Genomic DNA, 27,675 nt, shown 5'->3' with positions numbered 1-27,675 from the left:
ACTATAAGGCCTTTAGCAGGCCAAAAATTTATGACAAATATATGTTATTGTTAAACTTTGAAGGTTCCTAGAATAAGGACATCTAGCATATAAAATTGGATAAGAAAAAAAGAAAAAGAAAAGAAAAAAAATGTGGCAAAAGAAAAAGTAACCAATAATGTGAAACACTTTGACACCCATACGATTCATCATAAGACCAAGAAATTATTGGAAGATTAAGATGAGCAAATATGATGCCATTGCTTATCAATTGGATCTCGTTAAATATTCTCTTTAATTTTCTAGAGCTAGTTGCCAAGCAGATAACTATTACAACAAGGCCAACCAACAGGCAAGTGCATTGTTTTGTTCCTCGTTTTGGACACTTGAGTGCTGATTGGAGATGGAGAAAACAAAAGCTTCTATAGCATGCGTGGTTTGATTGCTTGCACATTCTTCTCTTTCTTTGGAGAATATCCTCTTTTTCTAGAGGGCAATGCCTATGTGCGACTCGTTACTATAGTCTTGGACCTTTGGGCAAGGCAAGCCTCAGGACTATATGACATGGGCATGGGGGCATGGGATCTATGGTGAGAGCATCGAGTGTCGTAGATCTTGTCGGCATCGCAAAAAGTAATCTCGGATTACTTTTTGTACTCGAGATTACTTTTGGTCACATTTGGTATAAGAATAATCTCGGGCCCATACCATCACAATAAACACGCGGGTGCTCGTGGATAAGACATGGGAGTCGTAAAGGTGAGGTCTCGGATTCGAGGGTCGGTCGCGAAGTAATCTCGGATACCCAAGATTACTTTGCCGCGTCGAAAATTACTTTGCCACGATCTACAGCTCTCCTTCATCCCACCGTAGATCCCACCCCCTCAATTCCCGTGTTAGATAGTCCCCAGGGCAGGCCTAGCCTCGAAGGCCAAAATGACCCCCCCCTTATCCCTCTCCCTTCTCTGGAGAGACCATTCGGCGCCCCTTTCGAAAGTAAAGTATGGACGTTTTTAAAAGACAAAAAAAAGCGCTCTACGCTTCCGTCACAGGAAAATGGCTCGTCTTCGTCTTTTCCACAGCCGCCATCTCCTCTAACACCTTCCTCCTTCAGCACCTTCAGTTGAGTTCCCGTGTTCTCAAGGTACTTCTTCTAACTCGCAGAATTTCTTCCAATTTTCTGGTTGTTGTAGTAAGATGGAAGACAATATTTTGCAGATCTCCTCGTACATACTGGTTTTCAACAGGTTTCCGACATGAGCCATGTCCCCAGACGGCCTCAGAAAGAGGCAGAATGGAGAACCTTGCATGGATGATTCACTGATCGAGCCCCTTCTCAGATTTACAGTAAGTGCCTTTGGGTCTTTACTGTTATACTTTAGCTGCAAGCTAGATCCTGCCAAACATGGTGTATGCACCATTGTGACAAATGTGCTTCACACGGATCAATAGTTATGGCAACCATCTGTTCCTTTATGGCAGTTGGCTAATTGCAGGAACTATATTTTGCATTGCTTGCCTGTTCGCTTGATGCCTAAGTGCAATTCCATTTGATATAATTAGTGAATGCCACACTAAGGTGCAAAGGGTTTTCCTTAAGGTGTATCTATTAATCTTGTCCTGTTTCTAGTTTGTTCATACATGTAAAATTTGCTATTCCTTGGTCCAGAATGCTGCTACTGAGTGTGAGGATCTCATCGTGCGAAAACCTGGGTGGCCATCACTTTTCTGCCATTTTCTCGTCAAATGGGTGAAATGGTTTGGTAAGCCAACTGTCTGTCTTTTTCTAAGTCTGCTATGTGAAGTGAGATGCCAATGTGCAGCCACTTTGTTTGCAGGTAACTTTGTCAGACGATCTGCTTTCTGGTTGTGCAACATGCTACTTTGTGGGTGTGCTCATGAGAAAGCACATGCGGAGAAAATGCTAACTTTGGATCTTACACCCCTTCAAGTAAGTTTTTCTTGCTTGATATAACAAGTGGACCTGGTTTTAGCTCAGGTATATATGTTTAAGTACACTATAATTGATGAGGTTATGGTATGCTTGACTTGCTCTTTTGACTCTTGATTCTTCTATTCTTGTAATTTCATTAGTCATGTCTTGGGAACGTGATAATCATTTCTCTGCCTTTTGCAAGTTTTCTTCACCCATTTACTTGGTGAAGCCACTGGAGTTTGCTGAGTGGCTTTGATTGATGCTGTAAAGGAAATATGCTTGCACATATAGCACAAACCAAACGAACAAGAAAACAGAAATTATATGAGTGAAAAGTTCGATACAAAGGGCTAAACACCCAGTCAAATGTTTCAAGTCTATACATTCTCCCTTTATGCTAGGTATGATGCCTAAATGGTACGTTGCGAGTACATGGTTTAGAGATTCAGCCTTTGAAGATTAATTAGCTTGCTGTGGATTGTTGCACATCCACGTGTGCAATTGTAGTTTTCAAGCAGTTTTTTTGTAGAACGAATGCAAAAGCAGGGATATTGAGGATTATCTTTGGGTAAAGGATAAGGGGTTTCATCTCCTTGAGAATCTATTGGCACTTCTTTTATGACAAGGAGTTGTTTTTACACTCAGTTCGGGACCTTCACGCATTATCTTCACCCCTGTATCGGCGAAGTACAGTAGTTTGCTACACTGCTCGTGACGGCACTTTACCATGGAGATATCTTGGCAATCGGGACACCCCAGACTATTGCTACACTCATGAAGTATCCTTCAGTGGACATTGCAACAAACATCCTCATCATTTGCCTCACATCTTCGGCTTCATGCGGTTCGTTCAGCATCCGGTGCTGAGAGGGGGTGCTAGAAATCACGTACACTACTCTGTTGCTTCACTCAAGTGTAGGACATGCATGTACGGCTAGTGTGCCTCTGGGCTGGCCACCCATAGCATATGCATATAGGCTGCATTGTCCGGCCGCCAACTTCTGGGCCGACCGTCTTCTCTTTTGTCCGGGCGCCCTACATAGGTACTACTCACTCATTTTGTTGGGTTGTGGGGCATCATCCATGCATGCTCGACCTCCCTTGGACATTCATATATATGAGGCCATGGGGGTACCCACTACATACAGATTGACATTGTATTGGTCTTTCATGCTCTTGTAGTCAGGGGGGACTGATCGCCCCCTCGTCCCCTATTGGTGCGATTTGTGTCTACTCTCTCTCTCTCTCTCTCTCCCCCTGCGCGCTGCCTCCCCTGCGTGGCTCCCTCCTGCGCGCTGCCTCCCCTGCGCGCTGCTCCCTGCGCGCTGCCCCACTGCGCGCTGCCCCACCCCTGTGTGCTGCTCCCTCCTGCGCGCTGCGCTGCTCCCTGCACGTCAAGACGACCAGCCCATCCACTGAAAACACACACCCCATCCCCATCCCCTGCCCGCTGCCCCCTGCATACACACAAGCTGAGTGTTCTCTTCCCCTTCTCCCCTCTTCTTCACAGTATGAAGAGAGGGTAGCTACGAAGCCAACCATGTCTTCCCCCATCATCAAGACGCCGACACCGACAAAGAAGACAACGTCCTTCATGCTCACGAATAAGAGGCTTGCACAATTGGAGAAGGACATGAAGGAATGGCGGATGGAGAGAGAAATATGGAAGGAGGAGAAAGCCAACTTCATCAAGCTATGGAACGAAGAGAAGGAGGACATGAGAGCGGAAATCCAAAATCTCAAAGAGGAGAAGGAGAGAAGGGAACGGGAGAACGAGAAGGAGAGGGAGAGATGGAGGAAAGAGCAAGAAGAGATGAAGGCACAAATCGATCTCCTTCATGCTTCCCTCACATCCCTCACCCCCGAGGAAGGAGAGATTAAAGGGGAGGCTAAGGAAGCCCTCAAGGAGGAGATCACCAAAGCCCTCACCGCAAGCATTGAGGACAAATTAGAGGCCACCAAAGAAGGATGGGTCGAAGTGGTCAAAAAGAACATCAAGAAGGTAGCAAGAGAGGAAGCCCAAAAAGATGAGGTACTCATCGTACACACAACCATCGAAGAGGAGAAGATGCGACAAGCTCGCCGTCTCAATGTGCGAGTGACCGGCATCAAAGAAGAAGAAGGGTCTACACCCGAAAGCGATGGGAAAGCTTTATGCAAGAAAGTGGGATACAAGGAAGAAGAGATCCCTTTCTCCAAAGTTTGGAGAGCCGGCAAAGACCCAAAGAAAAGAGCTCTCATCCTCCAATTCGCCTCCGAGGAGTCTCGAACTTCCTTCCTCCGAAAGAGGGTCATCTTGAGAGGGATAGACGGCCCCCCGATTTATCTTGATGATGACCTCACAAAGATGCAACAAGATCACCGTCGCGCGTGCATGCCTCGAGTCCACCAAGCCCGCAAAGAAGGGAAGAAGGCAGTATATCGGGATGGTAGGGTTATCATTGATGGCAAGACCATCGCATAGGGACTCGCGGCCTGTGGGACACACGAGGAGATTCATGTCACGGTTTGGAATTGCAATGGAGACCTATGGACACACCCAGAGAGACTTGAGGAGGTGATGAGAGGTCAAGACATCATTCTACTTACAGAGACACACGAGAGCCCGGAGAGAGGGTTACCACGGATACATGGATTCCAGTGGGAGTCTCTACATCGAGGATGTATGCGCCAGCACACCACTCGCGGCTCAGGAGGAGTGGCCATACTCTTTAGACAGGGGCTTCACAGCAGACTACAGATTGTTGCCCGGGACCCACAGGCCCGCTACATGTGGATTCGCCTCGAGCTCTCACGAGACAGGATCGTCTACATTGCCCTTTGCTATTTTGCTCCCACAGGCTCCAGATTCGCCCCTATTGAGCAGGAGTCACCGTACGCATGCCTCACGGAGGAGATTATGGAGTACTCCACACTGGGTGAAGTCTTCCTTATGGGAGACTTCAATGCTCGTACACGCAGTGAGCAGTGTGAGACATATGACCATGAGGACCCAGAGACACTACACACTCTAGATGAGGAGGCTACTATGAGAGACACAGCAGACAGAGCTCCAGTCACAGCTTACGGACGACATCTACTTCGACTTGGCGCCCAGCACCGTCTCGTTATTTATAACGGGATGGTCCAGTGGCCCACCTCAGGGGGCCTGACTTGTATGCCACATGGAGTTGCAGAAGGAGGGGGGAGTACAGTCGACTATATTCTGGGACCCAGGGAGGCTACACACCTTATCACATCCTTCACCATTCCACCCATACCCATCGGAGCCGACCACACATACCTCTCTTTCTCCATCACCGGAGATACCATCACACACAGCTCCACAACACGCACTCCACACACCACCATCCATTTCACACATGAGTTAGCCTCTATTTACTCGGCCAAGGTCGAACATGGCCTATGTCTCCTCCACCCATCCACACCACTCTCAGTTCTCACATCACATATCTCTTCCGTTCTCCACACTTCAGCTATTAGCTCTTTTCCACACACCACTCACACAGGACGCACTCCCCCCCCCGGGGCTATGCCTCAGAACCGCTGGTATGATGATGAATGCAGAGAGCTATACCGACGCCTCCATGCACGGCGAGCCTTAGGAGAGATCACAGAGAGAGAGGCCAGACGGCATATGAAGACGCTGACACGCCAAAAGCGGCGAGCATTCGAAGAGGCACAGGAGCTTGAGCTATACCGCCTATTCATGAGCATGGATAGCGCGACGGCATGGCGCACCCTGCGCGAGCCACGTCCGACTACAGCTATTGAGGATCCACAGATATGGCATGATTATGCAGAGCGACTTTATGAAGTGCCAGGGCAGCCTCCTATTCCACAACCACACGAGCCTCGCCCCACGTGCTCCTCCTTCTTTACAGCAGAGATGGTAGAGAGGGCCATACGCCGCATGCAGCACAGACGATCAGCTGACCATACTGGATTACAGAGTGAGCACATCATTTATGCGGCCTCCACTATAGCCCCATTGATTGCACATGTCTTCAACCGGGCTATAGGGGAGGGCTTCCCAGAGGAGTGGACACAGCACACCATAGTGCCTATCCACAAATCTGGCGACACCCTGGACCCAGGGAACTACAGGACTATCATGATTGGCCACACGATGGCCAAGCTATATGGAGCAGTACTTGAGGCACAGCTCAGCTGCTACGCAGAGATCGAGGGTTTACGAGCTCCAGGCCAAGCAGGTTTCAGACGAGCTTTCTCCACCATTGACCACATCTTCGTTCTGCGCTGCCTCATTGATGGGGCAAAGGCGCGGAAGAAGAGGCTTTACTGCTGCTTTGTGGACTTCCGCAAGGCCTTTGACACAGTCCCATGCGAGACTCTTCCAGCGCCTTCACAGCATTGGGGTACCAACAGAGATGATTTGGGCCATATATGCTCTATATGAGAGGGTGACGGGTCGGGTTCGTTGCCCAGGCGGTTTTTCAGAGACCATTGCTAGCACCATTGGTGTTAAGCAAGGATGCCCACTCTCCCCGACACTCTTTGGGCTATACATCGACGAGATCTCCGACTACATACTGCGAGCAGGGGGAGAGGGGAGCGACTTGGCAGGTACTCCGGTCCACATCATGTTATATGCTGATGATATTGTGTTGATTTCAGAGTCACCCGAGGGCTTGCAACGCCATCTTGAGGCCTTGGACGAATTCAGCACACACAGGGGGTTGACTGTGAACCTTGGCAAAACCAAGGTTATGATCTTTCACACATCCAGTGCAGTGAGGAGCGCCGCCACCTTCACAGCAGCAGGAGGACAGGTTGATGTAGTCACCTCCTATGTCTACCTTGGCATCACATTCACCAGCCTACCAGGACCCTTCACTATGAGGCAGGCTGCTGTTGACAGGCTCACCCGAGGATATGCAGCTCTGGCCATGCTAGAGCGGAGGTGCCACCAGGCACACTTTCAGGAGCCCCGCACGAAGGGGTGGCTTTTCGACACCTTAGTCACCCCGGCCTTGATGTACTCGGCGGCAGTATGGGCACCAGGATTGACAGCTGACCAGTGGACACAACTTGAGAGACCACAGGTATATATGATCTCACGCTTGCTCCGCAGCAAGAAGACAGTGCCACACGACATTATTAGAGCCGAGCTCGCCACACCACCTATGGTTGTAGAGGCACTATTCCAGACAGTTTGCTTCATCCAGAGGATGAGAGAGCTACCTCCTGACAGACTTACCCGTAGAGCATTTGAGGCAGCTATACAGCTATCAGAGAGTGGGCATGAGAGAGCATGGTACTCACAGGTCAGAGCATGGTTTGAGGGACACGGTCTTGACATGGAGAGCCTACCACCATTCCAGTACGACCCCCACTCACCATATGTTCACCTCTCTCACAGTGAGAGGAACTTGGTATTGAGACAGGATCTGTGGCAGCTATACACTAGGAGAGTCTGGGAGGCACCTAGCTTGGGGACGAGGATGTCAGATTACAGAGACCAGTTTCTCACCATATTGTCTGGGGGGTTCATACAGAGACCACGCTACATGGACACATATATGCCACATAGCTCACGGGTGGCGATTGGTCAGCTGAGAGTGGCTTCACACAGGTTAGAGATTGAGATCGGGAGACATACTGGTGTTCCCAGGGGGGAGCGAATCTGCAGAGCCTGCACAGAGGAGGTGGAGAGTGAGGAGCACTTTGTATGTAGATGCAGAGCATACACTGAGATCAGAGGCAGGTATGAGGCCCTATTTAGAGGACAGCCCACTCTCCGAGAGATCATGGAATCTCGAGATCAGAGACAGCTCGGACGTTTCTTACTAGAGATACAGAGCCATCGGGACACACTACTACAGCCACACACAGCTACACAGACAGAGGGGAGACAGTCGCAGCTCACAGACTTCTTTCAGAGGATTTCCGCCCCCCCCTCACCAGACACTCAGAGGGGAGTGACACTCCCACAGGCGGAGGTGAACCGAGCTAGACGACGACCACGAGTCACAGGCTACAGGGGCGCGAGCTCCCACCACCGACAGATCGAGGAGATCCGAGCCCGGGAGCGCCGTGCCACTGAGGAGCGAGTGGCTCAGATGAGGGCTGACCCGACAGCTTTCATCCGGGTAGCCTTGGCACCAGACCCACCCATGTACCACATCTTACACCCCCCCATTAGTACAGGATGGAGCTAGATAGCTTGATGCATTCTCATGATTGTACTACCTTGAGCATACAGACATGCATATACCCCTAGAGATAGAGCTCCATCCCTCCTCAGATACTCCACTACCTACATTCAGCTCAGTTTTGTATCAATTTTGTTTCATTTGTCTTTCCGATAGACGGATGACATACACACAATGTACATTTGATTTGTCTCATAGGCCGATTTCGGCCTGACATAGACGTTAAAAATCTTTCTTTCTTTCTTTCTTTCTCTCTCTCTCTCTCTCTCTCTCTCTCTCTCTCTCTCTCTCTGACGCTCCCGCACACGCGCACTCACATATATCATCTGGCATTGTACGGTCTCATGCTCTGGTAGTCAGGGGGGCTGATCGCCCCCTCTTTCCCACATCTAGCGTTTGTGTTCTATTGTCTCTCTCTCCTCTCCTCTCACGCTTCCGCACACGTGCACTCTCACAATCTGAACCCAGAAACTATGGCCGAGGGGCCTAAACCAAAAGGAGGGGGTTTAGAAATTTTATTCCTAACCTCTACCAACTTATGGAGCATCAGCCGAGGGGACCTAAACCAGAGGGAGGGGGTTTATAAATTTTATTCCTAACCTCTACCAACTTATGGAGCATCTACCGAGGGGCCTAAAACGTAAAGTATTAGAAGCTTGATTGTTGGAGTTGATTTCCGTAAAACACGCTGACTATTGACGTGGCATGACTATACGGAATTCTGTGATTTGCATTGACTGCTGACGTGGCATTGCTATACGGATTTCCGTAAATTAATTTGGCAGATTTTGCGTGAGCTTTTGGTGGGAGAAGCTTTTGAGTGCAAGAGCTTTTAGAACTGGAGCTTTTAGGGCTTTGCTTTTGGGCATCCCTTGTACTGTTTATAAGCAGAGCTTTTGGGGCTCTGCTTTTGGGCCAGTTTCTGTCAAATGCAACAGAATCGAAATGGTTAAGATCTAGGTTTTATACTTCCACAAATCTTTACTTCTTTCTTTACGTTAGTGATTTCTTTAGCATGAATGATGGTTCCTTTTAGTTTCTCTGAGAAGAGGGAATGCGAGAGAGAGGTAGAGATGTGTAGAGGGAGAGAGAGAGAGACAGAGAGGAGGAGAATGACACCCGATGAGGTCCCAACCAACCCTCTCAAGGGCCCCCACACCGTTGCCGATGTGGTATTTGCTTTTGATTGCGTAAATGAAATGTACACACACGCAATACCTCAAGTGAAAGCTCTACTGACTCGAATGGGGAATGTCGCCACGGTAGCTCCTCAAGACGAGGCACCTCCGGGGCTGATTTGATGCACCTTTGGATCCTTCTCGATGTGGGATTGCGGATGGCCTCCAAGGGGTAGATCTAGGGCTGAATTGCTGCTCCCAATGTCAGAGGAATGAAGGGCTGAAAACACAGATCTCGATGATGCCGATGATGGGCAGCAATGGGAGCACTCAATGCGGCGAGGGAATGGTAGGGGAGAGGCTTAATGGGTTGCCGAAGGACCGGACACTTCCGGTAACGGAAGGGATGAAAACTGAAAACGTTGGCTAATCTGCAAGGGAGAGAGCACAAATCTGTACAATGCTTGGACTTGCCGACAATGTGGACGACGACGAGACGGGCTGAAATCTGAAACTGCTAAGGGCTGAAATCTGCAAATCTTTATCTGCTGAATTCTGACTCTATGTTGGTGACGATGTGGACGACGACGCGCTGAAAATGCAGACGCTGAAATCTGCGTTTTCCGGGCTGAATCTGTAAAACTTGCGGAATTTGACCGTGCGGCGAGGAATTGCTGCGGGAAGGTGAGATTTGCGAGGTTCGGGGGTTCTACTGTGGAGTCTGACTGCTGAAAACTGAAAACGCTGATGCTTGTGGGGATTCCATCGCGAAGATCTGCGAAAACGCTAAAGTGTCTTGCAGATGCAAAAACGCTAGGGCTGAAAATGGCCTTGCTGTGGAGAATCTGCTACGCTGGGGAGTCTGCTGCTTCTTGTTGTCGCCAGGCTGTTGTCAAAGCAAAAACGCTGGCTGATTTGAGGTTTTGTCCAAAAACGCTAGCCCATCTGCCAGGGAGTAAAAACGCTAGGGTTCTTGGGGGTTCTGCTGAGAAGTTTTCAATTGTTCTACATACTGCCATTCGGGACGCTTCACTCGGTCAAACTTCAAACTTCAAACTTCAAAGTTCAAACCTTGACAAAGTGGAGGCCTCAGTGCAAAGTGCAAAGTCAGTGCAAAGTTCAAACTTCAAACCTTGACAAAGTGGAGGCCTCAGGAGTAGCCCACTGGTGAGAGCGTAGGTGAAGATGGAGAACCGCGGGAGAGAGTGTGTGGGTAGGGCTCACGGGCTCAAGCCCACAATGGCCTCAATCGGCTCACGGCTGTGCAGAAAGTGCAGCGCAGAGGCGTTTACGGGCAAATGTGACCTTTGGGGGGGAAAAATGCCACATCGTCAAATCGGCCCTGCCCACGTCCGAAATCCCCATCAGACGCCAATCTCATGCGGATGCGCCCGGAAGTATGGTTGCCCAATCAGACGCGTCTGAAAAAAACTATGTGCATACGTAATCGTGAGGTCTTAGTACCTTGCGGGATTGAGCACCATGTAAAATTATACAGAGATGAATATCTAGGTAGAGGAGACTTGAAGTTTATGATGGTAGGAAGCCCTTGTATACTGCAAGCTCTCTAATAAGCTAGATTACACTGGATAATCTAGTCTTCCCACTTGGGATACTTTTACATATTGGCATTGCTCTAGGCATGCTCCGCCTGTTCTTCTTTCGGCTGTGAAACCCGCCCTACCCAGATAAACTTCGATGACTTTTAACTCCTCTGCCCAACGAAGTTTCTTGAGATTGGTATCCATGCACCATATCTTGTCAGCATCGATGGTATAGATTCCTCCAGATGGACTCCAGTTGATACCCCATCCTCTATGCACCCTTGGAATAGGTGGTGCAAACACCCTATCCAAAATCATCATCACCCTTTTTCGAAATTGATAATTCGGTGATTGGCATGCATTTTCAAACATGATGGTGAACACCTGGAATTTCTGGTAGGCTGAATGAACATTTTCCTGTACCACGAAATTTTAGTACACAGATTAACATACTATGGTTCTTGCAATTTATATTTAGTGTTTTCTACTCATTAGGTAATTGTTCTAGTTTGTCCACTAAATTGATAACTCATGGTGTTTTTATGTTGCCAAAAGGGATACAAGACGATCAACAAAAAAAAGGGAGGTATTTCCCATGATTCAAGTTGGGGAGGATATGTATATTAGTTTACGTATATTAGTTTGTAAGTATATTGGATTTTGAATGCATGTCGGTTTACGTATATTAGTTTGTAAATATATTGGGTTTTGAATGCATGTTAGTTTATGTATGTTATTTTTCAGTGAGAGTTGCACCTCTCTCTCACAATTAAGAGGAATCCGTGCACAGTTGTGACCTGTAGCGGGATGGCTACATCAGAGCCATTAGAGGGTGAAACCTCTCAACCCCCTCCACCAGAAACCTCTTCAATCCCCGTACTCAACCTCTCCCATGGAAGCCGTCATGATGGATATGATGAGAAGAACGTCGGGAAGCTGCTGAGCGGGAAGCCAAGGCTGTAGAAAGGGAGGAGAAACGGGAAGAAAGGAGGCTACAGTTGGAACTAGAGAGACAGGCAGCGGCAGAAGCCAAGGCTGGAGAAAGGGAGGAGAAACGGGAAGAAAGGAGGCTACAGTTGGAACTAGAGAGACAGGCAGTGGCAGAAGCGACTCGCTTGGCCGATCAAAAGGCCATGCGTGACCTCATTGTCACCCTCACCGATCGCCACGGACCGTCTTCATTGGCAACTAACTACAAGCGCATGGCGGCTACCATTGCAGAAGCGGCATCCAAGGCGGTTTCTCGCGATTCTGCACCCATTCCAGAGAAAATTGAGTTTAGTAGGTATGATGGTAAGATGGATTCTCATGTTGTACATTCATGGTTGCATCAATTTTAGTCTTATTTTGCGGTTCCCAAGAAGTCTGACAATAATAAGGTTCTGTTAGCCTCTATGCATCTCACTGGTGATGCCATCACACGGTATCAAGAGTGGGTGGAGCGGCAATTGGAAGCCGATGAGACGACCCAGGCGTCGACCTTCTCGGATGAACCCCTTACGTATGTTTGGGCAACAATATCTCCATAAATCAAAGAGGAATTTCGGGCTTTGATGAAAAACGGTATGCCTGTTATGTCGTATGCTGTAGCCTGTGTCGTAGATAGGAGCACAGTTGAGGAAGTCAGATCGAAAGAGGTTGGAAGCATCTCTCTTTGGTTTGGACCACTCCATCAAGTTCGATGTGGAGTTCATGGATCCAAAGATGTTCAACGAGGCTATTCGGCTAGCCCTGCTTCAGGAGATGAAGCATAACAAGGTGGCCATCCGGCGACACTAGCATGTAGGAATAGTTAGGCGACATGTGTGGTCTAATTCCCAAGTCAATCGGATCACCAGGTCATCGGCTAGTGGTCAAATAACAGGTTAAAATATGCACAAATGTGCAAATCCCGACCTAGGACAAATTATTAGGTGGTTGGGCAAACCCTAAAAAAACCTATAAAAGCAACCTTCTTCCTCTCTCAACCTCAGATTTTTGGGCGCTCCAAAAGGGCTGAAACCTGCGTTTCCAGAGACCAAAGGCTGGTGCGTTTGCTGACCTGGAGTGGCTGCGTTTCCTACTGTCCTACTTGCGATTCTGCTGCTGCAACCTGGCGCCCTATCTCTCATTCCCTCGCCACCATGCTTGGTGCCATTGAAGGCCAAGGGGCAGCCCATCAATGGCTGCGCCCCTCAGCCCCATAACCTCCTCTTTTCTGGCCTGATTGCAGCCATCTTCGCTGCTGCATTCTCAGCCTATTCTCCCCCTCCAATTCCCCCATTTCGAAGGCCATTCATCGGGTCTACATTGGAGCAATTCCCCGCTCCACATCAGGCCTGTTTTCAGCCATCATTCTGGCCTACATTCTGAGCCATTCCTCGCTCTACATCAGGTCCAGTTTTCAGCCAGGTTTGCCTCTCAATTCGGTGAGCCAATTCAGCCCGGAAATCCCCCCGTCAGTGCATTCCCGGCCTCTCCATCGAGTCAACATCGGCCATCCATATCAGCCCCGGAGGTGCTCCATTCGACAGAGTTACCGGTGCTATCTTCCCCCATTCTCGGAGTCTCTAGTGTCTTGCATAGTATACTTGTGTACATTTCATCATTGCAATCAAAAGAAAATACCACATCAGTAATGGTGTGGGGGGCCCTTGGGAGGGTTGGTTGGGACCCCATCGGGTGTGTTATCTTCTCTCTCTCCATCTTCATACACAACACAAATCTGGTGCTTTTCTCTATATTGCTCTAATCTCTCATAACATTCCCTCCCATAAAAGGAACATAAAAGGAACCAACCGATCGCACACATAAAAGGATTCAGGGATTTGTGAAGAGCAATAAAGCTAGATCTTGTTAGCTATTTCTATCCGTTGCGCCTGACAAGGACCCTCAGAGATGGCATGATTATGCTCAGAGGCTCTATGAGATTCCATGGCAGCCACCCATACAAGAGCCCCCAGGATCACGCCCGACCACATCTACTTTCTTTACAGTAGGTATGGTAGAGAGCTATACACCGCCTACAGCATGGGTGCTCCATGGACCACACAGGTATGTAGAGTGAGCACATCATACATGCTGCAGAGACACTTGTCCCTTTCATTGCACTGCCCTACAATAGAGCATTGGCAGAGGAATTGCCTTCAGAGTGGACTATGCACACTATCGTGCCTATCCACAAGTCTGGGAATACACTTGACTTGGGCAACTACAAGACTATCATGATTGGTCACACGTTGGCCAAGCTTTATGCAGCAGTACTGGAGGCAGAGCTGAGCTCCTATGCTGAGCGCATCGAGCATACCATGATATCCGCAGCCGCTACCCTGCCTTGTTCTCAGGGCAACCTACATTTAGAGAGCTTATGGAGTCCAGAGACCAGAGACACTGTACCCCCTGAGTATATAGTTTCACACCTATGAGAGAGAGAGCTCCATCATACAGGCACATGTATTACCCCACCTCTGATCAAATTACTGCACCCTTGTACCACCTTACCTCTAGCAGTCTTATATCACTTTAGTTCAGTTCTTTTTCGGTACTTTTATCCTTTTTTTTGGATACCTAGAGGATACACAGATGTATATGGTCTTGTCTCATAGGCAGAGTTCAGCCTCTAGAAGACGTTAATAAAGCTTTCTTTCTTTCTTTCTTTCTCTCACATAGACAAGGGCAAATATAAAGGCCTTGAGAAGATTCTCCAAGAAGGTAAAAGATTGGTGCCAACAGTTGACTATGCCAATAGTGTTCTCGAAGAGACAACAATGTTGCAACATTCCCATTGCTTATTGTAATGACTATCTAGCAATATGCAAATATCCAATATGCAAAACCCTAATACGCTTAATGCACAAAACTTTATGAGCTCCATGAATCTCTCTGAAGCCGCAGAAGAAACGGATTTATGGAGGGCTGTGCTCCATGAGCTCCACGTGGTGTTGAAGAAAGAGAAGCAGTTTGCTTGCAGATATGGCTGCAATGAGTTCTTCGGGATAGACCGGATCAACGGTCACATGGAGAGAGTTCACAGCTGGAAAATACTCTTACCCAAAGCTCAAGGTTGGCCAGAAAGTGCCTCCGGAAGTCCGTGACCGGGAGGTCTTCTACACGACATGGGAAAACAGCATCAAGTTAGAGAACTAAATTGAAGAGATCTAACTTGATGCTGTTTTCCCATGTTGTGTAGAAGACCTCCCGGTCACGGACTTTCGGAGGCACTTTCTGGCCAACCTTGAGCTTTGGGTAGAGTATTTTCCAGCCTCTGGGTTTCCAAAAAAAAGGATAAAAGTACCAAAAACGAACTAAACTAAAGTGGTAAGGTGCAGTAATTTGATAAGAGGTGGGGTAATACATGTGCTAGTATGATGAGGGGATGGAGCTCTATCTCTAATAGGTGTGAAACTATATGCTCAGGGGTACAATCATGAGATGCAAACTAGCTCCATCCTGTAGAAAATTGGGTTGTAGGATATCATGCATAGGAGGGTAAGGTGTGAAGAGCCCTTGTAGTATAACAGTAGGGTCGGAGAAGGCTCATTGTATCTCTCTTTGCCTGCTCTGCACATGCTGTGTCCGAATCTGGTAGATCTCCCTCTGGTGTGCTCGTCGAGCACAATATTCCACTGCTCTAGGTCGTCTCCTGGCTCTAATCACATTTGCCTGTTGGAGAGTGATTCCTCTCTGCGTTGTGCTAACAAGTGATGTTGGAGTCGTTATGTGAGCTAAGTTTGTCTACTCCCACTAGATGACTGTAGTATCAGGTCTGTGTCTCTGAATCTTGAGGAGGAAACGTCCAAGCTGTCTCTGGTCTTTGGACTCCATAAGCTCTCTAAGTGTAGGTTGCCCTGAGAACAAGGCAGGGTAGCAGCTGCAGATATCATGGTAAGCTCGACAGCTACAAACATAATACTCCTCGCTCTCCACCGCTGCTGTACATACATACCCTACATATCCTGTGGTCTCTGCGAGTATGAGTTGCTCGGCCTGTCTCAATCTCAAGTCTGTGTGATGAGTCTCTAAACTGTCCAATGGCTACTCTAGCACTGTGGGGCATGTAAACATCCATGTATTCAGGCCTTTGGATGAAGCCGTCCTCTAAAATGGTCATGAACGATGCTTGGAGTAGTACATCTTCGGTGAAAGAGGCTGTCTCGGTGTGACCCATGTCTCTCTAATGTACAACTGCTTGAGATCCTGTCTGAGGACCCGATTCCTCTCCGCATGAGAGAGGCGAATGAATGGTGAGTCGGGGTCGTATCGAAAGGGTGGTAGCTGCTCGGTATCCATGCTGTCACGAGGACGTGGCAACTGCTAACCTTAGTTGTTGGTTTCTTTCCAATGATTTTTGTTTAATTTTTGAGACCCTCTTTTTGAAGTTGCAAATGGTCCGACATTGTATGGCCAATGTGAACGGTAGTTTCATCCGCAGACGGGAAGTTGGTCGGCACTGGAACTCGTAAAGTAAAAGGATGTTCAGGCTCAGTGCAAGATCATGTAGGTCCCCCCGTCGCACTTAGCAAGTTGGTGGATACTAGGAAGTGAACTCAATAAAGGCATAAAGTCAAGGTGGGATCACCAACAAAAAGTATCCGACAGTTGGGCCACATTGCACTTTTGGATGCGGTCCCAATGAGGATAGATGGTCAGATGACCAATGAGAGCCCGATGGAAGCATCTCCTAAAATTTAGGAAACTGCTATTTTGGGCCGTGAAATGTGTTCGCGTTATTACCTCCGGTATGACAAGGGGAATATTTTATTACTCTGCTACAAAGTCAACTGATGCACTTGTTGAGAGATTTTTAAGCAGAAAGCCCAATGCGGGGAATTTGCATGCATGAGTGCCAAGTGGCACTTTTTGGTCAATGTACCAAGTCTGGGAGAGCAGAACTCGTAACTGACTTTTTGGAGCAGTTTTGGAGACTATTAACTCTGATTTTCAGCCATTTCTCTCCATTTTTGAGCTTCCCATGACTTCACCTAGGTCCAAGGAGCTCATTTTCAGCATTGGAAGGCATCAGATACGTGTTTACAGGGTTGTTTTGCTGTGTTTCCAGCGATACACAGGTTTTGGCAGCCATGGAAATCTTCCCCTTTTTGCATCTATTTGTTCACAGATGCATTACAGGTCAAGGGCAGAAGAGGGGGCGCTCGATTTATGCTTGGGGGATGCTTCATTGAGAACCGGTCACAGGTTAAGAGCTATGCAGTGCTTTCTTTCCCTCCCATGTATAATGTGGTGCTAGGAGTGATGCCTTGCACGCTACACATTGCTCTCTCTCCCCTACGTGCAATTATGTGATGCCCCGCAAGAGGGCTCTTCATTTGACTGATGTACTGCTGTGTGGGTTCATGCTTTTGTGCTGAGGCAAGAGCCTCCTTGAGCAGGAACGGGGGTAGCTAGGTGCTACTCCAAAGTAGGCACCGGTGAGGGTCATAACCTCACCGTACAAGTGCAAAATTCAGCGCTGTGTACGTGCAGAAAATTGACTGTTTTTCAGCCATACGGACGCCAAAACCTTTGGGAATCGTGCCCCACTAGCAGAGAACAGTTCGGGGACTGTTTGGGACTGAAAACAGGGCAAAAGCCAGTAAATACAGCGTGCTGAATTTACTGTTTTTGGGCAAGAATCAGAGGGTTTATGCCAGTGGAAGTGAGTTCCAGCAGGGGAATTGGTTTCGCGCAAGTTTTGGGGCTGATATGTTGCCGAAATTTGGCCAAATCAAGTGGTATCTAGTTGGATATAGACAAAGGATTCTCAGGACTTTACTTTGTAAATTTACCCTCTCAAAGTATAAAGAAATACCGAAAGGGGCGCCAATTTTGGGGCCTACAGGTTGTCGGTGTATGCTCGGAGCATTCTAGCTTCCGAGCCGTGTGTGTGCTTAAGTGTTAATTCCTGTTGCAGGTTCTTTTTGCAAAGTGCTTTGTGTGTGTGTCTAAAGTAAAGAATTTCGGGTGAAAGCCAACGCCTACCGCCCCACCACGGGCCGGTTTCAAGGTTCCATTACCGGGACAAAATCACTTTTTCCTCAAGAAGTGAGCCTCGGTTGTTTTGTGTAAAGACACAGAGTACAGGAACGCGGGATTATACTATGGCCGACAAAGGGAAGGGCATTATGGAAGAGAGTTCCTCTTCCCAGGACATACAAGAAATTCCGCATGTACGCCCTGCTAAAAAGCGGTCAAATTAGGTTGATTTTTTGTTGCGTTTTTAGGGTTTGCAAGTATGAACCAAGATGAGATAGGGAGAGGTCTCACGGTGGTAGATTAGCCACTAGATCTCCTGCGGGAATGATGTGGGTCTTCCAGGTGACACGTTGCTTATCGATTCTCTGAGCCAATTGCTTGGATTCTTTGACGCATCGATAAATCATCTTGAAATTTGAGCTTACTTGGTCGTGGGTGGTACGTCAGGTTGTGGAATTATGTTCGTTTGCAGAGGCAAGAGCCTTTTGCACACGTAAAAGTTAAGGGACAGGTTGCAAGATGCTATGTGGTGAAGTTCAAGAACTATCCACCTATGGATGGAAAGTGGATGGAAGAGCATGAACTATCAGAGTCACCAAATGTATTGCAGCTTTACCTTGAGGCCTTTGGGTTACAGCCTACGTATGCCCCAACCCAATGTTTGCAAAGGAGGGGTAATGATAGAGCTAGCACATCATATGTACATATGAATTCAGTGTAATGGATGGAAATGACAAAAGTGAAGGTCTCATTAAGTCATTTGTATTTATGTGTTACGACCTTTCTTGCGGATACATGCGATGATAAAAGAGTGCTTACAACACAAGATCATCAGTGGCATGTATTTATGGTATGCAATCGAGGACGTTTGCGATTTCAAGAGGGGGGTATGTCACGAGGACGTGGCAATTGCTAACCTTAGTTGTTGGTTTCTTTCCAATGATTTTTGTTTAATTTTTGAGACCCTTTTTTTGAAGTTGCAAATGGTCGGACATTGTATGGCCAATGTGAACGGTAGTTTCACCCGCAGATGGGAAGTTGGGACTTATGCGGATAGGCCGACATAGATCATTATGAAGCAAATTTCAGCCATTAAAGCCTTCTTGTCCAACGAGTTGCGCACAAAAGGCTTCCTTTTCTTTTTCTTGGCTTGTCCTTTAGACGTCTCGGCTGAGTCCTTGCCTTTGTTTGCCTTTTCTGACCCCTGGGACGCTTCAAGAGTCACTTTCACAATGGGCTTCTTTGCTGAAGTTTTCTTTTGTTGCCCTCCTTTCACACTGCCGGGAAAACCTACCGTCCTCTCCCTTCAACAAGGCAAGACCAATGTTGGCAACTTCCATAACCTGAGTGAGGGTAGCCACTCTGTTCTTTGTATAGTAACCTCGAAGCCCTTTAGGCAGCCCACAATAATACTTCTCAATTTGCTCTGTCAATGGCACAAGCCTGTAGGAGGTTATTGAGAGCAACGATTTACAAAACCTCCAATTGTACTCCTGTAGGCTCTTTCAAGTAGCCACAGTGAGTTGGTGCCAATCCGTCATGACATCGGCTCAAATTCATTTGACAGCTTTGCGGATGCAAACATTTGCTTGAAGTATACCCATGTGGCGAGTGCCTGTGCTTGCATCAACAGTGTCGTCCACTATGTAAGCGCATTGCCTTTCAAGAAAGTGGCAGCTTTCCTAACCTTGGAGGCCTCTGTAAAATGCCCCCCTTGCATAAGCTGTATCAAACTGTTGGAGGAAAGTAAGAGCCTTTCCCTGATCCTCAAAGCCGTTGAAAGTGTCAAACTTTACAGTTGCTCCACCTTCTTTGTATGCTTTTGGCTTTTCTAGTGCTCCCAAATTGTCATAGGGAAGTGTATGCAACATGGGCACTGTAATAGGATCATCGGCGCCTCTTGGCCATTCACATTTTGCAGCGTTGGTGCCATACCGGTCGGAAAAACCAGCCATGCCAAAATTGCCATGTGGCACTCCAAATTGGCCTTGATTGTGCTGATACCCTTCTTGCATGCCAATGTTGCAAGAAGAGAAAGAGAGAGAGAGAGAGAGAGAGAGAGAGAGAGAGAGAGAGAGCGTTGCAAATGATGCTCTCAATACACAATTTTGACTACAGGACCCTAAGCATTCTATTTGCCGTACAAAATGGCGAAGCAACGGTGGTGTAACTCTAACACTCCCTCTTAGTATTGGATGCTGAGACAACACAGATGAGTCGAAGCTGAGAAGCCAAAGTCCACTGAGGTACATCCTTCGTGAAGATGTCTGCTGCATTGTCCGCTGTAGGGACATACTGCAAATGAAGATCTCCAACGAAAACCCGTTGCCGAACATAGTGGTACTGCACCTCAATGTGCTTTGTCCGAGCGTGAAAGATAGGGTTCTTGGCAATAGCAATGCAACTTTGATTGTCACACAAAAGACTAGTCGTAGCAATCTGCGGAAAACACAACTCTCCTAGTAATCTCCATAGCCATGTGGCCTCACAAGCAGCATAGCAAGCTGCTCTGTACTCCGCCTCTGTGGAAGATAGTGCAACGGTGGGTTGTCGCTTACTGCTCCATGAAATGGGTCCCGAGCCGAGTGTGAAAACTACTCCTGTAGTAGAGCGCCAAGTATCTGAATTTCTTGCCCAATCTGAATCGCACCAACCAAGTAAGGTGCAACCCTTGGAGACCATAGAACACACCATGGTCCAAATGTGTACCGCAAAGTACGCTGGGCACACTGCCAATATCGCTGACGAGGTCGGTTGTTGAAGGAACCGAGGACAGAAACTGTGTAATAGATGTCTGGTCTCGAGAATAAGTCAGCCATACGAGGCAGCCAACAACATTCCTATGTAGATTCAAGTCAATCCGTGGAGAAGGATCGTGAAGCGATATGTTCTCCTCTGGCTCAAGAGAAGTGCCAATCGGTCTGCAGCCTGTCATCTGGAATCTCTCGAGGATAGCCTTCGCATACTTCCGTTGAGAAAAGAAGATGCCGTCTGGTGTCTGAAAGATTTTGAATCCAAGAAAATAGTGAAGAAGCCCAAGATCAGTCATCTTGAAACGTGTCTCCATAGCTTTCATGATCGACTTGATCTTGCTGGTCCATGAGCCTGTGAAAATGAGATCGTCCACATAGACAATCACCATTGCGACCAAAGAGCCATTAGAGACAACATAACAGTTGGAATCTGATGAGGTACGCCCTAACCCGAGCTTCACAAGAAACTGGTCAAGTGTGAGGTACCACTGTCGTCCAGCCTGCTGCTTCAATCCATATAATGCTTTCCACAACTTATAGACCCAATTCTCCTTGGCTGGTGTATGAAACCCAGGAGGTTGCTCCACATAAACTTCTTTATCCAAATCTCCGTTCAGAAAAGCACTTTTGACATCCATATGGAAGATAGGCCAACCAAAGTTGGCTGCGAGAGCAAACTCTATGTATGGTAGTCATGTGAGCGGTGGAAGCAAAGGTCTTGTCAAAGTCCACGCTTGGTCGCTGTGTGAAACCTCGAGCAACAAGTCTCGCCTTGTGTTTATCGAGGGAACCATTGGCCTTGCACTTTGTCTTGAAAATTCATTTCGTAGAAACCACCTTACACTTGTTGGGCCTGGGAACCAAAGTCCATGTTTTATTTTGCTCGATAGCGCCCAACTCTGTCTGCATGGCACGCTTCCAGCAATCACGTTGGAGTGCTTCCTCCACCAACGAAGGCTCAACTGGTGAAGCCCGAATCTGGGACATGAGTGCAAAGTTTAGGAACTCCGCGTTGTCATAAACTTGCCTCTCCTTAAGGCGTGCATAACATCGAGGCTGTCCAGAGTGTGGCAAGTCTGGTAACTTCGTGACTCTAGAGGAAGAAACCGTAGAGTAGAGCCAACTAGGTACTAACTTCCTGGGACCGCCTCCACCGAAGGAGAGACATCATCCACATTAGAATCAGAATCAGAATTTAACATGGCATGATCGGGTGAAGTAACTGGCTGCGGTGTAGAGGGTACAGGGACAGGGATAGGGGTCTGATGAATACCGGCTTTATGATCCTGACGCCAAGACCACCACATTTAGCCGTGATGTGACTTTCATGGAGGTTTTCAGCACACCTGCAAAGGGGGCAGCATCCAAGCCTATACCTTCCCTACCTCCTCGTCCACCTCCTACACCTGATCCTCCTTTGGCACATGGACAAAGGCCGGACACCCAAAAACTCGAAAGTGTGAGACCGAGGGCTTGCGCCCATAGTAAGCTTGATAAGGAGTCGTGTCTTGCAAAGCATGGGTAGGAGAACGTTCTAGATGTAAACCGTTGTGTTGCACGCCTTTGCCCAGTAAACCCGAGGCAAAGAAGCATGCGCAAGCATCGCATGAGCCATCTCCATGATAGTCCGGTTCTTCCGCTCAACAACTTCGTTCTGGGAAGGAGCGTGAGTAGTTGTTAGCTTGCATTGGATGCCCTCTGACTTGAACCACTGTACAAAGTCCTTCGAGGTGAACTCGCCCCCTCTGTCTGAGCGAATACATTTGACGTGCAAATCCTTCTCCTTTTCAACCATCATCTTCCAATTCCGAATGAAAATGAAAGCGTCCGACTTGAGCTCTAAGAACAAAGCCCAAGTGTGCCTGTTGAAATCATCCACAAGCACAGGCAAAAATTGTGAGCCAAAAAATGAAGGAGTGCTCATCGGGCCACATAGATCAATGTGAACTAGTGCGAGTGGTGCCAAAGCTCTATTGGATGCCTGCTTCGGAAGGCAACCCTGTGTTGCTTGCCCATCTGGCAAGCCTCGCATATGCCTGATGAGGAGCGTATTGCTGGTAAACCCTCCACCATAGAGGTCCTAGCAGCCTGCTGAAGCTGCTGATAACATAGATGTCCAAATCGTGCATGCCGTAGAGAAGAAGACTCCATGGTCCAAGACAGAAGAGCAATGAGGCGGTATAGGGAACCATCACGCTCACCATTCAAGGATAGTACTTGCCGTAGAATAAAAAATAGTCACCGTGCCACTCCCAGAGTGTACTTGAGAGTCCAAACTCGACACATAGTGTAAGGTGTTGTGGAATGAATGTTTGAACTTTGCTCAAGATGAGTGCTCCGAATTGTGCTCAAGGTTCCTTTTTGTTCTTATGGAAGGGAGAGCCTTCCGTTCTTAATGAGAGAGTGCTATGATCATAAACAAAGTGAATGGACATCGTGCGTGCAAGTGTATGAGACTGAGGGATAGAGAGAGAGGAGAAATACGACACCAAAGACGTTGTAAAACCCTCCTCCGAAGGCCCCACTCTCGTCGGCGAGAGTGGTCTACTATTGATTGCACAAACTGGTACAAAGTGGATGCATGTGACTGATGCAAATCTAGGCTAGATCGATGACGACGACGGGAATGGCGAGACCGATCTAAGGGCTGAAAACTGATGCTTTTGTCTTGCGACCAAAAACGCTACTGGCTGAAATCTGAGGCTGATTTGCTGCTGTCCCAAAAATGCTGATGGCTGAAATTGTCTGGCACCAAAAACGCTGATATGGGCTGGTCTTTGCGGGCTGGAATCTGCTGGTCTTTAGGTGGTCAAGGCTGAATACCTGCTGGTGCTTTAGCTGCTGAAAACGCCATGCCAAAAGGGGGCGATTGGGGTTTTGGAAAACGCTAGGCTGAGGATGATCTGGCAGTGACATTTCTTGATGAAAAATGCTAGTGACTTGGGGACTACAGCGATGCTGTTGCTTGTTGCAAACGCTAGGGAAGGGGATCTCTTGGCGATGAAGCTTCCTGATGAAAACGCTAGGGCTAGCGAGGTTTCTGCTTGGAGGAAAAATGCCACCAAGGGTTCTTGCTGAGAAGTTGCCTGTTGAGCGATGGTGCTCCTATTGCCTCTTCTGCCAATTAGTGCTAGCTTAGGTTTGCTTATATACAAACTTACTCAATTTGCCCTACCTCTTTCCAACAAAAGTCGCTTAAAAATAATAAGTGAAAAATGTCAAAAATAGGGAAAATAGACTAAATACACTGGAAAATTTCCCTGAAGGATTCTGATGGGAATGCTTATGATCATGTTGTGTGCAACCAAAGGATATGCAGCTACACTAAGTGTCTGGGCATGCACGGTTTGCGAACAGACTCACAAAAGTGCCAAAAAACTTGCTAATCTAGATTGACTGGATTGACGAAACCCTTGTCGTGTTGTAGCTTGTCCACGGACACATAGGGTTGGATGTGTCCCGTGACACATAGAGGAGGTTGAAGGCCATGTCCGGAACTTAAAGCGCCTTCATTGAACTGAACTTCGGGTCTGAGGTAGAACGGAAGAGGGTAATTTGGCTTGTGCTAGACACTAGAATCTCATGGTTGTCACCCATAGTGATAGTCTGCCCATGAGTCTCCCTGAGAGAGCTAAACCAAGATTGTTGGAGAGTCATGTGAGTGGTGGCTCCACTGTCGACAACCGAAGTACCTGACTACGATGTAGCAAGAGCGTGGTTCGTTGTCGCGACAAGAGCGATCCCCACCGTCTCGTGAGAGGCTACAACTGCAGTCGAGGCTATCTATTTCTCCTTGTTGGCCTCGTCTCGTTTCTTCTTTCTGCATTCGGATTCTTTGTGCCCTTTCTTGTGGCAGTGGTAACATTCAATGTCCTTGTTCTTCTTCTTCTTCTTACTTTTACTTTTCTTGTTGCCTCCTTGAGTGGTCAAAGCTCCTTCTACACCAACAGCACCTCCGGCTCTAAATGCGGAGTGCCCCTCGATCTGTCTGACGGAAGGGAGTGTCACAAGACGGGCACCACGTGCCCATAGAAAAGAACAGACTGAAACAGACTTTTAGCACTTCAATAACAACTGAATTGAGAGAGAGAGACGACACGCGACACGGAGTGGCGGAAGTCCACCCCAGAGAGTATTGGCCCCAAACCTTGGCGCCCCTTTCGGTATTTCTTTTATATTGCATCATTAAAGTACAAGCCGGTACTCAAGACTCTGCACCTTCTCCACGAAGCATGCTAGAGAATGAGCCCTAACGTCATATTTAAAGGCCCTTGGCCTAAAAAGCAATTACAGTGAAAAGCCTTCAAACTTAAAAGCATCTGGTCCAAAAGCAAAGCCAAAGAGCTGCCAGCGTAAATCACGGAAATCCGTATGGCAAATAAAGTTGTTTTATTTATAGACACTAGTACCTTCACTGTACTATGCTCAGGTCTTGATTCTTTGATGTTGCACAATTTTATTTGACATTACTAAATGCAAGTGCTTGTCTAAGGTTTTGATTGTTTGAATAGGAAGAAAAACTTCGACGACTTCAGCTGCGTTTGGAAACTACTTTTGATAGAACAAGGCGTGAACATCAGGTTAGGTTTGCGCTTCTGCTTCTTCTTTTCAGGCTTAACTGCGGAATTTGTTCTTTAATGCAAACAGGAATCATAACCTTATATCCCTTTTTTTTTCTTGTCATTCTAGGAGGCTCTGAAGGCTTTATGGCATGCTGCCTTTCCTGATATTGAACTGCGGGGGCTTGTCTCTGACCAGTGGAAAGAAATGGGGTGGCAGGGCAATGATCCATCAACTGATTTCAGGTTTTGATCAAAGTACTAACCCAGATCAAGGTCATGTTTTATATCTGTGTGGGTACATTGTATATGTTATTTAAGAACTTTGGTGTCTTTGTTTGGTTTGCAGGGGTGGAGGATATGTTTCTTTAGAGAATCTGCTGTTTTTTGCAACAAAATACCAAGTATGTTTGTTTAGCAGCAAATGGTCAGTTTTTCTGCACAAGTGAAGTTTTGTATATCTTCTCTTTGGAAGATATCCTGTGCGGACGTCCGTTTTTTTAAAAATTCTTTAATTTTGATTATCTATAAGAGCCTAGTGTTGGTCTCACAATCAAGTTCCAGGCTACCTTGTGGTGTTCCCTTTGCAAGCATACTGTTTAGGGCTTAAATTGAAGTTTCCTTTGATACTTCAGAGCTTTGGCTTGTTAAATGTTTGCATTTTCCAGAGGTGCGGTAGGATCACAACCCCGTGACTATTATTTGTTGAGGGTTGTGGGAAGACACTGTTGTGTTGCCTTACTTTCTACCATGATGTAGGAAAAACATCTCCTTTACAAGGATGAACTTGGGACTATTCTTTTGCTGTTGTTGGTGTCAACCTTTATTTCTGCTGTTTCATATACTGGTTCTTGTTGCTTATTTGCCATTTGTGCTGGTTTGCTGCTTCATCCCCTACTTCATAAGGCTGGTGTGTTCATCATTTGCAAATGCACATTTGCAAGTTGCAACTGTGGTGTGGGTTAATCGTTTACAAATGCTCATTTGCTAGTACACTATAGGATAGCTGTCGCAAATGTTAGGGACTTTGAATATTGAATGGTCTGAGCACAACAAACTGTCTTCATTTAGGGTTGGGGGAAGTCAGTTTGTGTTGCCTTACTAGTATCTTGTACAGACAACATTTCAGCAACTCCTTTGCAAGAAGGGCGGTAGAAGAGCAACTTGGGAGTACCCTTTTGCTGTTGCTGGTGTCAACCTCACATTTATGCTGATCCAGATGTTAGATCTGCGTGCGGGTATCAGTCTTGTCTTTCACCTAAATTTCCATCTCACTAGTTTATCGCAAAAATGTCCATTGTCTTACTTTGCTTTTTGTCTTGTGTAATCTCTTAACAGCCAAGCCGAGTTCGTGGAGCGGTCTGAACTTTTTGAAGATATTAGCAGGTAGGTCTCTTTTACCCAGAATGGTGAAGCGGGTGAAATAGCAACTTCGTACCTCAAAAGCAACCAGTAGCACGTTTGTCTTCAGCAGCAACTTTTAATTGACTGTATTGTTATGCAGAGGAGGAGGCAGCTTTTGATTTGCTGTATTGTGTCGCATTTAAAGTAATGGATACCTTATGGTTGGCAATGCATGCCTCATACATGGAATTTAATGTAATAACTTTCAACAGCCTTGTAAATTATGTGTTTTCTGTGCACGCTTTTTTTATTTATGCTGACATCTTGAGCTTGGCAGGCAGTTATGAAGGCAACACGCGCACAATTGGAGCAAGAATTAACAATGGAGTCTGTGGGTCGCATTCAGGATATGCCATCGTATACACTACTTCACTAATATTGGCACATGTGAGAAAGACCCAACTTAACACAAAAGTACTGACCTTGCTTTTGAAGGGATCACCTTAATTATCAGCATAGTAACCAACACACTCTGTCTTATCACGTGTAGATGCAAAAATGCATGCACCTTCACATGGATAAATCTGCTTGTATAACAACTGACATGGAAGGGGGTTTTTCAGGGCCCTTCTCTCCACAGGGGGTGCACCATGATAATCATTCTATACAGGAAAGCTCAATGTATTTCTAGAAGTTGATTTGATATCAAGATTTGAGTTGATATCAAGATGTACCTTGGACTTGACATCGTTTAGCCATGTGCAGTCCATGTTGGTTGTGATGGTTGATGGCTCTCGCAGGCTATTTCATGGAGTATTTAATTGATGATCAGTCAAAGCACGCATTGCTTTTAAGAGACTCACATTGTTTTCCAGTACATTCTAGGAGGTGGCTTTCAAGCCTCTTGGGTTGAGTTGAGAAAACTTTAGACATGAACAAAGGCCTCGTAATGTAGTTTGTTCAGAGCTCTTCCTTCTGCTTGATTGTTAAGGTTGCTCTTGTCAGCTTAATTGTGAGGAATCTCTATGTTTGCTGTCAATTCTTTGTTGTCTCTTTGTTAAAGGGCTCGATCATGCTTTGTTTAATGCACAGCAATTTTTGTGAGAGGTTAGCAGCCTGAGCTTGATGTTGTTGGCTTGGCTACAACTGGCAATATATGGTACCACAAGGCTCCTGTGCTTAGTTTAGTGAAAGTTTTAATGCATTGTAGTCTCTTAGTTAAAAGGACTTGATCATGCTTTGTCTATTTCAATTTTTTTCACGCCTGTAGCAGGCTTAGTCTCCCATTGTCTTGGATTGCCAATCGCGAAAAAGT

The 27,675-nt window shown here is 47.0% G+C and overlaps 1 protein-coding gene across 3 annotated transcripts; it reads left to right on the top strand.

The window, feature by feature from the left end:
• The first annotated feature begins 987 nt into the window (after positions 1-987).
• On the top strand, positions 988-27,336 carry LOC147440102 (uncharacterized). Of its 3 annotated transcripts, none has more exons than XM_086483863.1 (11): positions 988-1,123; positions 1,198-1,326; positions 1,649-1,742; positions 1,818-1,930; positions 24,969-25,037; positions 25,147-25,262; positions 25,366-25,420; positions 26,134-26,254; positions 26,355-26,402; positions 26,521-26,615; positions 26,702-27,336. In XM_086483863.1, the coding sequence occupies exons 2-11, from the start codon at positions 1,243-1,245 to the stop codon at positions 26,705-26,707; spliced, it is 801 nt and encodes a 266-aa protein (XP_086339989.1). In that variant the 5' UTR covers positions 988-1,123; positions 1,198-1,242; the 3' UTR covers positions 26,708-27,336. The 3 variants fall into 3 exon arrangements, with proteins under 3 accessions (XP_086339989.1, XP_086339986.1, XP_086339988.1); XM_086483860.1 differs by having other exon boundaries at positions 26,698-27,336; XM_086483862.1 differs by having other exon boundaries at positions 1,019-1,123; positions 1,227-1,326; positions 26,698-27,336.
• The last annotated feature ends 339 nt before the right edge of the window (positions 27,337-27,675 follow it).

This window comes from Adiantum capillus-veneris, chromosome 16, assembly GCF_014529385.1.
Source record: "Adiantum capillus-veneris isolate H3 chromosome 16, ASM1452938v2, whole genome shotgun sequence".
NCBI lineage: Eukaryota > Viridiplantae > Streptophyta > Polypodiopsida > Polypodiales > Pteridaceae > Adiantum > Adiantum capillus-veneris.
This window is presented reverse-complemented; position numbering and strand designations above follow the sequence as displayed.

What these genes read in the sequence shown, in the direction of transcription:
- LOC147440102 (XM_086483860.1), top strand. Translation starts at nt 1,243, where the DNA reads ATGTCCCCAGACGGCCTCAGAAAGAGGCAGAATGGAGAACCTTGCATG. An exon ending in TTTTTGCAACAAAATACCAA is followed by an intron (nt 25,421 to 26,133) that starts GTATGTTTGTTT and finishes TATCTTGTACAG; the next exon opens with ACAACATTTCAGCAACTCCT. An exon ending in CTTTTTGAAGATATTAGCAG is followed by an intron (nt 26,403 to 26,520) that starts GTAGGTCTCTTT and finishes ATTGTTATGCAG; the next exon opens with AGGAGGAGGCAGCTTTTGAT.